Genomic DNA, 13874 nt, shown 5'->3' with positions numbered 1-13874 from the left:
ACATGTAGTGGGGTTGTTAACCATTATCATAGGGCAACATGTGTACTAACTGTTTAATGAGAAACTATTTTGTTCTGTAAACCTTCATCGAAAGTGAGAATAGCAGCACAACTGGAAGAACGTAATCGATGTCACTGAACTGTGCATGTAGAAATTTCTGAAATGGTGTATCTTTGGCTATGTGTATTTTCACCAAAAAAAAAAAAGTTGAGAAGGGAGAGGGTTGACATGTCATGGGGTTGTTAACCAATGTCATAAAGCAATATGTGTACTGACTGTTTAATGAGAAACTCTTTGTTCTGTAAACCTTCACCTAAAGTACAATAAAAAGAAAAGAAAAAAAAAGCTCAAAAAACAAACATAAATTATTATAGAAAAGTAAATTCCCTCAAATAAATGATTTTGCCTGTAGTACCTAAGCCATTCCACTAATCTGTCACTTTTTTAAAATTTTAAAGCATAGAAGTAATACTAAAAAATGATTTTAAAATACTACCTACTAATAAAGAAATCTCCGTGCATTTTGTATAAAACATTTAAATTACAAGTCATTTTACCTAAACTAAAAAAATTTGCTTTGAATATATTTATTTTTATAAAGTATTCATAGAAGACCATGAGAACGTATGTACAGGGAATAATCTGGGAGATGATTATTTATGAAGCTGAAAAAATGAGAGACATGAGAGTGTTTCCAGGGAAACCCACAGTTACCAAAGAGCAATACTGAAAAGAGAGAGCAACATAACCCATGGAAGTGATAAAGCTCTGTTAGTGCCATTTATGATCCTACATAAACGGCCATTTTCCATAAAACACCAAGGACGAGAAGTAAAAAGAGAGTGAAGTAAATGAGAAGACCAAAGTTGCAGTACTGACAAATCATCCTAATAAGTCACTTCATTTCTATGGCAACTGTTTTTCATCTGCAGAATGAACAAGCTGGATGAGATGTCCTCTACAACCCCTTCCACCTTGTCTGTCTATAAGGTAAAACTTTTAAATGTTGAAAAGAAAACCTTCTTAGGTATGGTTCTGTTGAAAAGACATCTTCACAACTAAAATTAGTCTATGTCTGCTTGACAGAGAGGAAGATCCATGACCTTGGTCTAAAATATTCTTAAAACTAGATTTTTATTTTTTTCTTCTCAAAAAGATACAGGTTCGCTCAGGAGCAAAAAAATAAGCATTATTGGTACTAGAAATTAAAATTGTGATTGTGAAGAAAAAAACTGGAAATCACAAATGGGTTTAGCAAGTCCCATTCCTATAAAAAAGGTATTTTAAGAACTTTCACATAAAAACACTTCAACTCTTCCTTGTTACAGTATAAAACAAAACTTTTTACCTTAGTGTCCCAAAGACTTATATTACTAATTACAGAAAAAGAACTGAACTATTTTCCTATGGCAAAAATAGAAAACTTTTCTTACAAAAAGATGTGGGGTAGGGAGACAGCCTTTAAACATATTTTAACGTTGTTTTATAATTACCTGGTACCCATTCTTCTTTGTATATTTTCATATAGTTTCTACTATACCTTTCAATATCTAGAAAAAAAGAGAGAAGTATTCATTACAAAAATCCAGAATAAACCTGAACTTAAGTCATTCTTTTAAAATCATTGAAAACACCAGATTGCATCTTTTACTTCACAGAGTTTCCTATATTTGTATATAAGGTATTCCTGAACACAAATTGAAAAGTTCAATGAGAATAACATGTTTAAGGAGGTGGCAAGGTATAGCTGGGTATGAAGGGTCAGGAGCAAGGAGAGACCTAAACTCTAATTATGGTCCTTAGAGTCTAACAACCTGACTCATTTGTGAGAATGTTCACCATAGCTCAGAGCCAGGGCAGGGAGGTCTTACTTGGAATCTACTTGCTTCTTGTTACACTGCTCTCTGCCTCCCAATCTTTAGACCTTATGGAACTGGGATGCATTTAGTACCTAAGTGGGGGTGGAGGGCTGTCTGCTCACCTCTAGCACTAATTACACACACAATTATTCAATTAGAGTTCTCAATGAATTATTTTTCATAACCCATTGGGGAAGAGAATGGGGAAAAGGAGGAATAGGCAAGGTTGGACCAGGTGAGGGGTTTACCTGTAGAGGATATGAAGGACCAAGTTGCAAGCTTTCCTTTACAACTACTGAAAATTCTGCAGGGGCCCTCTGAGTTTGTCAAATGGAGATCTACAACTTTGGCTCTTGCTTCAGTTAGCTCACTTTGCCACAAGAAACTCCCCTGATAAGAGCCCAGACCCCTTCCAAGCAGAAGAGGTTAGCAAGCAACACCAACAGCCAGTAACTGGAAACCATGGTTCATCATAAAAAATGGTTTAGAAATATAACCATGAAAAAGGGAAGGCATACAAAAGATGAGTATATAAAAACCGAGAACTAAATTTTTTGCTGGCCTTTCTTCTACATTAAAAAACTGCTTCCAAAAAATATAAGGGCCATGGTGTTAGAGAAAGACAACTAAAATAGCAAATGAAAAGACCAAGAGGCCAGGCTTCTCTAGATATTTAAATGTTTGACTTTAGGTCAAATGTTTAACTAATCTTGCCCTCAAGTTTCTCATCTATAAAGAGTCAATACAAACTAGAAGATTCCCAACATTTGTATTACAAACACTTCTTTTTTATGATTTTCTCCAAAACAGATGCCACATTTTGAAAATTTTAATCCACAGTATACCACGGAAAAGAGTCATTAAAAATTATTACCTGGATCTACCTTTTTTAAAAACATATTTTATATTTTTAAGTTATTTTACAAGTAATTTACAGGAAGAAAGAATAGTAAAGAAAACAACTATTGAAACATAATTTAAAAATTGGCAAAAAATTTGAACAGACATTTCTCCAAAATATATACACAAATGACCAACACACACATGAAAAGATGCTCAATATCATTAGTCATGAGGAAAATGAAAATCAAAGCCACAATGAGATACCATTTCACACCAAATAGGTGGCTATTATAAAAAAATAAAACAACTCAGTAACAATGTAGTCTGATTATAGCTGCTGAGCTGCCCTTAGTTGAGGTAGCCCCCAGGCCTCTGGGCAGACCATTTTTTAACTGTAGAATTCCGTCTGGCAGCCTTCCTTCATTTTGTCCTATCTCTGTCCCTTCAGTCTAAGCTGACAGCATTAAGATGGCTGATTGGGTCCATGAGTCACACACCTAATCTATCGGTGAAAGTTTGTCTAGCTGTACACTTGGCTCTGTTTTCAGAGTACACTATCTGGATAGGTTAAGAATTTTCCAATCATTAAAGTGCTGGTTCCTCTTTGCTTAATAATTCCTTCCTCAATTTATCTTTCCTCTACCATTTTATTATAAGCAATAAGAAGAAACCAGGCCACACCTTCCACACTTTGCTTGGAAATCTCCTCAGCTAAATACCCAAGTTCATCACTTACAAGTTCTACACCTTTCACTCAATGGTAGAATATAATTAAGCGAAGATTACTGTCATTTTACAACAAAGATTGCCCTTCCTGCAATGTCCAATAACAGGTTCATCATTTCCTTTTAAGGCTTCACCAGAAACACCTTTAACATTCTTATTTCTAGCAATAAATAATATGCCAATTTTTGTTAATCTCAATTTTTCCCAACTTGATCTACAGATTCAATGCAATCCCAATCAAAATCCCAGCAAGTATTTTGTAGATACTAATAAACTGATTTTAAAGTTTATATGAAAAGACAAAAGATCCAAAATGCTAATACAATACTAATGAGAAAGTACAAAAGAGGACTGACACTATCCAACTTTAAGACTTACTTTAAAGTTACAGTAAACAAGACAGCATGGTATTGGCAAAAGAACAGAAACATAGACTACTGGAATAAAACGGGGAGCCCATAAACAGATCCACACAAATATAGTCGACTGATCTTTGACAAAGGATCAGTTTAAGGGAGAAACAATAAGCTTCTCAACAAATGATGCTAGAACAATTGGAAGTTCATGGTGAAAAATAATAATAATAAATTTAGTCAAAGACCTTATACTTTTCAAAAATATTAACTCAAAATGGATTATAGACTATAAAACACAAAACTATAAAACTTCTAGAAGAAAACATAGAAGATTTGGCAGGGAGTTTTTAGACACAACACCAAAAGTACAATAAACCCACTGCCGTCGAGTCAATTCCAACTCATAGTGACCCCAAAGGGTTTCCAAGGCTGTAAATCTCTACGGAAGTAGACTGTCACATCTTTCTCCTGCAGAGCCACTGGTGGTTTCAAACCACCGACCTTTCAGTTAGCAGTCGAGAGCCTTAACCACTGTGCTACCAGGGCTCCTTAAAAGTACAATAGATGGTACAAACATTTGCTCCATGAAAGACATTGTTACGAGAATGAAAAGACAAGTAATAGACTGAAAAAAAATTACAAAACATGTTTCTAATAAAGTACTTGCATTCAAAATATACAAAGAACTATTAGAACTCAACAATAAGAAAATAAACAATCCAATTAAAAGATGAACAAATGACCTGAACATACACAAATCTAAGATATATAAATGGCAAATAAGCATATGAAAAGATGCTCAACATCATTTGTCATTAGGGAATTGAAGATCAAAACAATAATAAGATATCACTATATACCACTACACACCTATTAAAATAGTTAACATCCAAAACACTAACATTACCAAATGCTGGCAAGGAGGCAGAGCAATAAAAACTCTCATTCATTACTGGTAAAAATGCAAAATGGCATAGCCACTTTGGAAGAGTTTGGCAGATTCTTAAAAAGCTATAGTCTTACCATATGATTCAGGAATCCCATTCTTAAGTATTTACCCAACTGATTTGAAAATTTACCTTCACATAAAAACCTGCATGCAAATGTTGACAGCAGCTTTATTTATAATCACCAAGAAGTGGAAGCAACCCCAAGATGTCCTTCAATAGGTGAATGAGTAAGCAAACTGTGGTACATCCATATAATAGAATATTATAAAGCAATAAGAAGAAATTAGCTGTCAAGCCATGAAAAGACACACATATTACTAAGTGAAAGAAGCCAGTCTATAACAGCTACATACTGTATACGAATTTTTTGACATTCAGGAAAAGGCAAAACTATAGAGGCAGTAAAAAGATCAGAGGTTACCAAGGGTTTGAGGTGAGGGTCACAGGGTTGAATAAATGTAGCATAAGGAACTTACAGGGCAGTAAAACTATTCTGTATAATGTAACGGTGAATACGTGACATTATGCATTTATCAAAACTCATAGAACTTTATACCAAAAAGAGTGAACCTCAATGTAGGCAATTAAAAAACAAATCATTTAGGATGTGTAGGGGTCCTAGGAAGCAATGCAGACTTTAACAGAGAATTGAATTGTATTACAAATGTATGAAACAACTCCACTAAAGGGAATGAGAAGAAAAGGTGCTAGCCTAAGTAAATTGGAAAATGCGTGGAGTCCATAAGACTAAAGGCAAAAGCAACATCACATAAGCACTACACTCTAGTTGATGAAGTTGTTTTGTCACAAGGGTACAAGTTAACAATTCTAATACTGCTATACATACATACTGGAATAGAAAATTTAACTAAATGGATGATGGAGGGTGGGAGTCAAGTTTCTTACTGTTGGAGTGGAAATTTACAGATAAGCAAGGGGAGGAAGCTAGAATGAGCCATGTAGTCATGGAGTAGAGTTAGAAAGAACAGTATGAACTCATGCTTAGCTTAATACAGATACAGACTGCCACAGACAGAAATATATATACATATCTACCTACATATTTTTCCTTGCTCTGTCAGCAGAGAGGGCATATAAGCAATGACACCTCAGTAGTGACAAGCACACCTAGTGCCCAGATCTTGGTTACTTTTTTTTTTTACATTTTCCCATACAAAAATTTATACATACATTATGTGACTCTAATTGCTCTCCCCATAATGTGACAGCACACTCCTCCTTTCCACCCGATTCCCCATGTGCATTCAACCAGCTCCTAACCCTCTCTGCCTTCCCATCTCACCTCCGGACAGAAGCTGCCCATTTAGTCTCTTGTATCTACTTGGGCAAAGAGGCACACTCCTCACGAGTATCACTTTATGTCCCACAGTCCAGTACAATTCCTGTCTAAAGAGTTGGCCTTGGAAACTGTTTTAGTTCCGGGATGATAGAGAATCCAGGGGCCATGCTTCTGAGGATCCTCCAGTCTCAGTCAGACTATTAAGTCTGGTCTTTTTACTAGAATCTGAGTTCTGCACTCGACCTTTCACCTGCTCCATCCGAGACTCTCTGTTGTGTTCCCTGTTAGGGCGGTCATTGGTGGCAGCCGGGCACCATCTAGTTCTTCTGATCTCAGGCTGATGAAATCTCTGGTTTATGTGGCCCCTTCTGTCTCTTGGGCTAATACTTCCCTTGTGTCTTTGGTGTTCTTCATTCTCCTTTACTCCAGGTGGTTGGGACCAATTGATGCATCTTAGATGGCCGCTTGTAAGCTTTTAAGATCCCAGACACCACTCACCAAACCAGGATGCAAAACATTTACTTAATAAGCTTTGTTAGATGTCAATTGACCCAGATGTCCCCTGAAAGCATCATCCCTAGACCCCTACCCCTGCTACTCAGTTCCTCAAAGTATTTGACTGTATTCAGGAAACTTCTTAGCCTTGGTTTAGTCCAGCTGTGCTGACTTCCTCTGTAGTGTGTGCTGTCCTTCCCTTCACCTGAGATAATTCTTGTCTACTATCTAGTTAGTGAACAACCCTCACCCTCCCTCCCCACCCTCATAACCATCAAAGAATGTTTTCTTCTGTGTTTAAATCTTTTCTTGAGTTCTTATAATAGTGGTCTTAAACAATATTTGTCCCTCTGTGACTGACTAAACTCACTCAACATAATGACCTCCAGCTTCCTCTGTGTTATGTTTCACGGCTTCATTGTTGTTCTTTATCGCTGCATAGTATTCCACTGTGTGAATACACCATAATTTGTTTAACCATTCGTCTACTGATGGACACCTAAGTTGTTTCCATCTTTTTGCTATTGTGAACAGTGCTGCAATGAACATGGGTGTGCATATATCTATTCGTGTGACAGTTCTTATTTCTCTAGGATATATTCCAAGGAGCGGGATAGATGGATCCTATGGTACTTCTATTTCTTGCTTTTTAAGGAAGAGCAAAATCGATTTCCAAAGTGGTTGTACCATTTTACATTCTCACCAACAGTGTATAAGTGTTCCAGTCTCTCCACAACCTCTCCAGCATTTATTATTTTGTGTTTTTTGGATTAATGCTAGCCTTGTTGGGGTGAGATGATATCACATTGTAGTTGTGATTTGCATTTCTGTAATGGCTAATGGTCGTGAGCATTTCTTCATGTGTCTGTTAGCTGCCTGAATAACTTCTTTGGTGAAGGGCCTGTTCATATTCTTTGTCCATTTTTTAATTGGGTTATTTGTCTTTTTGTTGTTGAGGTTTTGCAGTATCTTGCAGAATTTAGAGATTAGACACTGACCAGATTTGTCGTAGCCAAAAATTTTTTCCCAGTCCACAGGATGTCTTTCTACTCCTTTGGTGAAGTCTTTTCATGAGCATAAGTGTTTGATTTTTAGGAGCTCCTATGTATCTAGTCTATCTTCTGGTGCTTGTGCATCATTACTTATGGTTTGTATTCTGTTTATGCCATAGATTTGGGCTCCTAGCATCGTCCCTATTTTTTCTTCCATGATCTTTATTGTTTTTGATTTTACATTTAAGTCTCTGATCCATTTTGAGTTAGTTTTTGTGCATGGTATGAGGTATGGGTCTTCTTTCAGTTTTTTGCACATGGATATCCAGTTATGCCAGCACCATTTGTTAAAGAGACCACCTTTCCCCCAATTAATGGACTTTGGGCCTTTGTCAAATTATCAGCTGCTCACAGGTGGATGAATTTATGTCTGGATTCTCAATTCTCTTCCACTGGTCTATGCATCTGTTGTTGTACCAGTACCAGGCTGTTTTGACTACCATGGCAGTATAATAGGTTCTAAAATCAGATAGTGTGAGGCCTCCCACTTTGTTCTTCTTCTCCTTTTTTTTTTTTTTTTAATTAGGAGTGTTCTCTTTATTTCTCTTTGGTTTCTTAACACAAAAGACATGCATTCTACAAATAAAGGAGATAAGATTTTTCTGGGAAACAATAAACTGGGGAGGAAGACAGATTTCCTACCTAGTCACACCTCTGTGGTCAAGTCATAAAGCTGGTCTTCAGCTCCCATCCTGGATTTGATCTTAGGCAAAACCCAGAAGGCTCCATGTGTCATCCAAGAAGGGGAAACGTCCAAGTACAGTGGACATCAGTCCTCTGCTCAGAGATGGGCTAGACCCTAGGGCCTGCTGAGCACAATGTCTGTCCTCCTCTTTTTACAACATCTAGGGTGATGCCTCTTCTTTGAATGATGCTACTAGAAAGGTTTCAACACCAAAGAGCCATACCAGCCATTAGCAAAGAGTCATTCACCATTAAACTGAGGAACCAATAAGAGAAATGTTTGCTCATTTGTGCTCAGAGCCCAGAGGCTTGATCTTACTTGGAAACCTTGACCTCAGGTACAGCAGTGTAACTCCTACAGTAGGAGGTGGGAGGGTGGGAGCGACCTCAGGAAGACTACTCCAAAAACAGAGCTCCAGCCCCTGGGAACATGACTGATCTATCCCCAATTGCAAAATTTGGGGCAGGCATCAAAAGGACCCAGTGAGGTCCACTCAGTAGCCCACTGATTGATTCTTAACACCTTTGCAATTGAGGCTTGTCAGTGTTGCTTCAAGTTCACAAAAGGAAGTAGCTTATAAGACGAACACTAATACACTCCTCTCAAACAGGAAGCACGGAGCCGAGTCTACCTCTATAGGCAAATCCGGCACAAGGGAAACACGTGTGTAGGACAGCTGGAGGAGAGAGTGAGAAATGCCAGAGCTCCACCTAAGCCCGGGTTAGACTATATCAGATTGTTGAGTCTTTTAAAATAAAAAATATCATTTTCAAGTGCTTATAGCAGAGGTCCAGCTCTTAAGTTTCAGTCAACAAAGGTCCTTTCCTTTGAATGCATGGTGATTGCACACACTGGGAAACCTGAAGGTCCTGGGGCGTGAGCGCCTCCCCAGACTCCGGAGAGCGTGTTTCTGAACAGGCTTCCGGGCCACCCCAGGCAGGCAGCAGAGGAGAGGAGGCCAACCAGACGGAGAGTGGGGACCCTAAAACCCATCCTTGGGTTAAAGGAATCATTTCCTCCTTTAGTCTCTGCTGGGAGAATTTGATAAAACAAGATTTTGGCAGCAGCAATTGAAGGAAAAAGGCCTGAAGTATACCACAGACTTTACAATGGTCTTTCTCCAGCTTGTCCTGGCTCGATTACAGAAGCTGGAGGGCTGAACACAGCCCCAGCGCCCAATGCGCTGGTAATGGAAACTGTCCTCCTGTTGGGGCCCCACTGTGCTACATCAAGGTCCCACCAAGGAGGAAGAGGAGCAAAGAGCATGGAGTCCCTTCAACAGGTCATCTGCTAAGGTTAGAGGAAGAAATATAAAACAATGTTCTTTGCAGCAGCAAGAGATTCTTTCGGCCTTTAGTCCTTTACGTTGTAAAGCCAGCTTTGATTGACTCTAAAGGTCCACCTTGCTGGTTGGTCTGCCAGGGACCAGAGGGAGGCCAGACCCCTGGAACTGGCGGGTGGATGGAGGAGCAGTGGACTGGCAGGGCAGATGAGGTTACTGGACGAAGCCAGCTTGTGGCTACTAGAAGGAGCAAGCCCCTGGTTAGGTTCTAGAGGTACAAGTTGTCAATGTGCCCCAGAAGCATCACAGTGGGGAAAATGATCCAAGAACAATCGATGGGAAAGTGAGAATCTGGCCAGACCTGCTGTTTCCTGCTGGTGAAAAAAGGGAGAAATGAAAGTGGGGAATCGGAATAAGCGCCGCAGTGGCAGTGGGAGGTAATCATGGGAGCCTCTGGAGCTCCAGCGCCGAGCTGGGAGCTCCCACCAAGAAGAGCGGCAGTAATTCAGCAGACTGGCTGAATCTGTGGTTAAAAAAGTCCTCTGACGATGGGTGTGAAGACAAACCCCATGAGCACCCTGCTATAGGGCCAGTCGAGAATGCACTGATTCTAGACACGCTGAGACTCAGAGGGAACCCCACGTGCTGCGTCAGGCCTCAGGACCCTGGGATCCGAACGTGGGAGTGGATGCCGCCCTTTTCACGTCTGGCAGTTTTCCATTTAAACATGTATTTGCCTTTAGTGTCTTTGATACTTTTTTCTTCCTGGAAAAAAGTTCACTTAAAAAAAAGTATTTTTCTTTCCAGCTTCTTTCAAGTGTCTGTTTCATTTTCCTTCTTTTTCTTTCAAGTATCTTTCCTTTTTCTGTTTCTCCTGAACAAGATGGGAAAAAAAAAAAAAAAAAAAACCCTCCCTCAAAGCCCACAATTAGCCACAGGGAAACTTTTGTTCTCCTGCTCACCTCGGGGTGAGGACAAACCCTTTATGCCCTACAGTAGGAGTATGTGGTGTGTACCCAGCACACGGCGGTGGCTGCGTCACCGTGGGGACTTGGTCTCCCAGCCAAACCCCACTGTTTCCAACAGGCTTGGCCACTGCAGTCATCCCATGGCTAGCCAACAAGCAGGTGAGAAGGAAGGTCAGTAAGTGGCTGGCCCACACTGCTGTGGCGGGTGGGAGCTGGGCTTGCACGGAGATTGTGTAGGTGTGGACCAGCAGAGCAGCTCTGTGTCACAAGCTGCCAGGCCCTGGAGGGGCTTCATCCCATGCTGTGCATCTTTATGACCTAGGCTGAAGGTCACAAGGACAGCACAGCGAGGGAGGGCGTAAGCACCTGGAAAAACCGTGCCTCCGGCAAGCTCTCAGTTCACCCCACCTTCTGGTCCACTGCCTCTCCTGAGAGGAACTGCTCCTGGAAGGAAGCGCCTATGTTTGTATCAGATCCCTACCCCTCCACATCCTACCCTCTGCCTTAAATGGTGAGGAGGGGGATGCAGCCCACGCCAACCCCTCCCTCATGACACGCCATGGGGGCCATAAATGTCCAGCGGTCTGTCTCTGGGTCCTACATCTCCACCCAGCTGAGGTTCGACTGTCCATCATAACCCCCCACAGCATACAAGCGTCCGCAGCTGGCCACGAGGGAGACGCGACTCCGACGTGTATGCATGGGGACTATCAGGCACCACTGGTCTGCCACCGAGCTGTACATCTCGGCGATGCTGAGGAAGCCAGAGCCGTCGTAGCCCCCGCAGACTAACATCTGCTTCCCAGGGAGGAAGCGCCGTGCCGGCAGCGCTTGTTGAGCATGCCTGCTGCCGGGTGCCAGGTGGCCGTGTAGTGGTTCTAGTGCTCCACACTGTTGAAGATCTGCAAGCCATCGTGGCCTCCCAACACATCTATCCTGCCCTCAAAGACCGTAACCCCAGCAGCACTGCGATTCGAGCTCATCGGAGTCACCACTGTCCACTTGTCTGTCTCAGGTGAGTAGGTCTCCACAGAGCTGAGGGAGGAGTTGCCATCGTAGCCCCCACAGACGTAGATCTGTCCGTCCAGCACGACCGTCCCCATGGCACTTCTCTTGCTGTTCATGCTCCCCACTCTGGTCCAGCTGTCCATCTCTGGGTTGTAGACCTCCACCGGGCTCAGCCGTAGCTGGCCGTCGTATCCCCCGATGAAGTAGAGAAGCCCGTTCACCACGCCCACGCCCACGCGGCTACGGGCTGTGGTCATGGGATGGCACTTCTCTCAGCGATTGGTGATGGTCGAACACTTCCACCGCATTCAGGGAATCACCTGCTGAGTTGAGGCCACCCACAGCGTAGATAATCCCAGCCATGGACGTACAGCAGCAGGGTCGAGTTCTGAAAGCTGGCAGGTGGGGCCGGCGCTCTGGCATGAGGTGATAGTCCTTTGCTTCATCCACCAGGTCCCTGCATTTGTGGCAGCAACGCACCAGGTCATCCTGTTGCACTCGGTCCGACAGGAACTGGGGTCAGCAGAGAGGCAGGCGGATATTGGACAGCAGCTCAGGCAGGCAGGCCCCCCTCTGCTCCCGGTCATCACAGGCCAACGCAGCTTCAAAGACCTGCTCCTCTGATTTGACATTCAGCTCATCCCAAGACACCAGCTTAAGCACATCCTCCAAGGGCAGAGCCAGGAACTCTTCCGACACGGACACCTACACAAAGTGCTGGTGGATGAAGCTGTTAGCCGCATCGTACAGCACGGCGCACATCATTGTCTCGGCAAACTGGCGCACACCCAGACAGTTCTTGGGGTGGAGACGTTCTCGCAGGAATGTGCAGCAGGCGTCTTTGATGCTCTGCAGCTGCAGGAAGCTCGCCCCCATGAGCAATGACAGGACATTTTGCTAGTCAATGGCAAGGTGGCCGTTGTAGGCAAAGTTGATCAGAGCCTCCAGGGCACTCAGGGCCTTTGCACTGGCTGCTCCGTTTGGAGGGCTCTTCCCCCAGGTCGCTCACTCCCTCACTTCAGTTAAGGTCTCGGCTCAAATGTCACCTCACCAGAGAGGGCTTCCCTGATCACCCTTGGGTCCATTCCTTGGATTACAATCTCATCCTGCTTGCACTCCATCATGTCATTTGTAAACATAGCGTGGAAGTACGGGATCGAGGCTGCTAAGACGATCTGGTGAGCACTGAATTTGTGGTCCCCAATCTTGAGTGTCACGTCACACAGCTTGCCCTGCCGCCGGATCTCCTCCATGACCCCATAGCGGCGACTAGGCAACTCGGACACCGAGAAGTGCACCAGATCCTCCAGCTCCTCTGCACCGTCCTCCGCCATCTTCCCCGTCCGCCTCAACTGCTGTTCTTCTTGAGTAATGCTTTACTTATTCAAGGCCTCTTCCTTTTCCATATGAAGTTGGTGATTTGTTTCTCCATCTCATTAAAAAATGCCAGTGGAATCTGGATTGGGATTGCATGTATCTATAGATAGCTATGGGGAGAACTGACATTTTCACAACGTTGAGTCTACCTATCCATGAGCAAGGTATGTTTTTCCACTTATACAGGTCTCTTTTGGTTTCTTGCAGTAGTGCCTTCTAGTTTTCATTGTATAGAACTTTTATGTCTCTGGTTACATTTATCTAAGTATTTTACCTTCTTCGGGGCTATTGTAAATGGTACTGATTTGGTGATTTCCTCTTCGAGGTTCTCTTTGTTGGTGTAAAGAAATCCAACTGATTTTTGTATGTTTATCTTGTATCCTGAAACTTTGCTGAAATCTTCTATTAGTTACAGAAGTTTTCTTGTGGATTCTTTAGGGTCTTCTGTGTATAAGATCATATCATCTGTAAATAAAGATACTTTGACTTCCCTACCAGTCTGGATGCCCTTTATTTCTTTTTCTAGTCTAACTGCTCTGGCTAGGACCTCCAGCACAATATTGAATAAGAGGGGTGATAAAGGGCATCCTTGTCTGGTTCCCGTTCTCAAGGGGAATGCTTTCAAAGTCTCTCCATTTAGGATGATGTTGGCTGTTGGCTTTGTATAAACGCCCTTAATTATATTGAGGACTTTCCCTTCTATTCCTATTTTGTTGAGAGTTTTTCTCATGAATGGGTGTCAGACTTTGTCAAATGCCTTTTCTGCATTGATTGATAAGATCATGTGGTTCTTGTCTTTTGTTTCATTTATGTGATGGATTACATTGATTATTTTTCTAATGCTGAACCACCCCTGCATACCTGGTATAAATCCCACTTCATCATGGTGAATTATTTTTTTGATATGTTGCTGAATTCTATTGGCTAGAATTTTGTTGAGGATTTTTGTGTCAATGTTCATGAGGGATACTGG

General features: G+C 42.1%; 1 protein-coding gene and 1 pseudogene across 2 annotated transcripts in view; both read right to left on the bottom strand.

Annotated features, from left to right (window-relative positions):
- Positions 1-13874, bottom strand: part of POLR3G (RNA polymerase III subunit G) — a 54559-nt gene that overhangs the window by 17833 nt on the left and 22852 nt on the right. For both annotated transcript variants that reach the window (XR_002823829.1, XM_023730099.1), the window contains exon 4: positions 1494-1550. Coding sequence is in view for 1 of the 2 variants with exons in the window: in XM_023730099.1 (XP_023585867.1) it covers positions 1494-1550 (57 nt within the window). In the remaining variant the exon portion in view is untranslated. The remainder of the gene's footprint in view (positions 1-1493; positions 1551-13874) is intronic.
- Positions 9791-12946, bottom strand: LOC101348168 (kelch-like protein 18; annotated as a pseudogene).

This window comes from Trichechus manatus, unplaced genomic scaffold (genome assembly GCF_000243295.1).
Source record: "Trichechus manatus latirostris isolate Lorelei unplaced genomic scaffold, TriManLat1.0 scaffold00032, whole genome shotgun sequence".
Lineage (NCBI taxonomy): Eukaryota > Metazoa > Chordata > Mammalia > Sirenia > Trichechidae > Trichechus > Trichechus manatus.
Note: the sequence above shows the minus strand (reverse complement) of the source record. Positions and strands in the feature narration are given on the sequence as shown.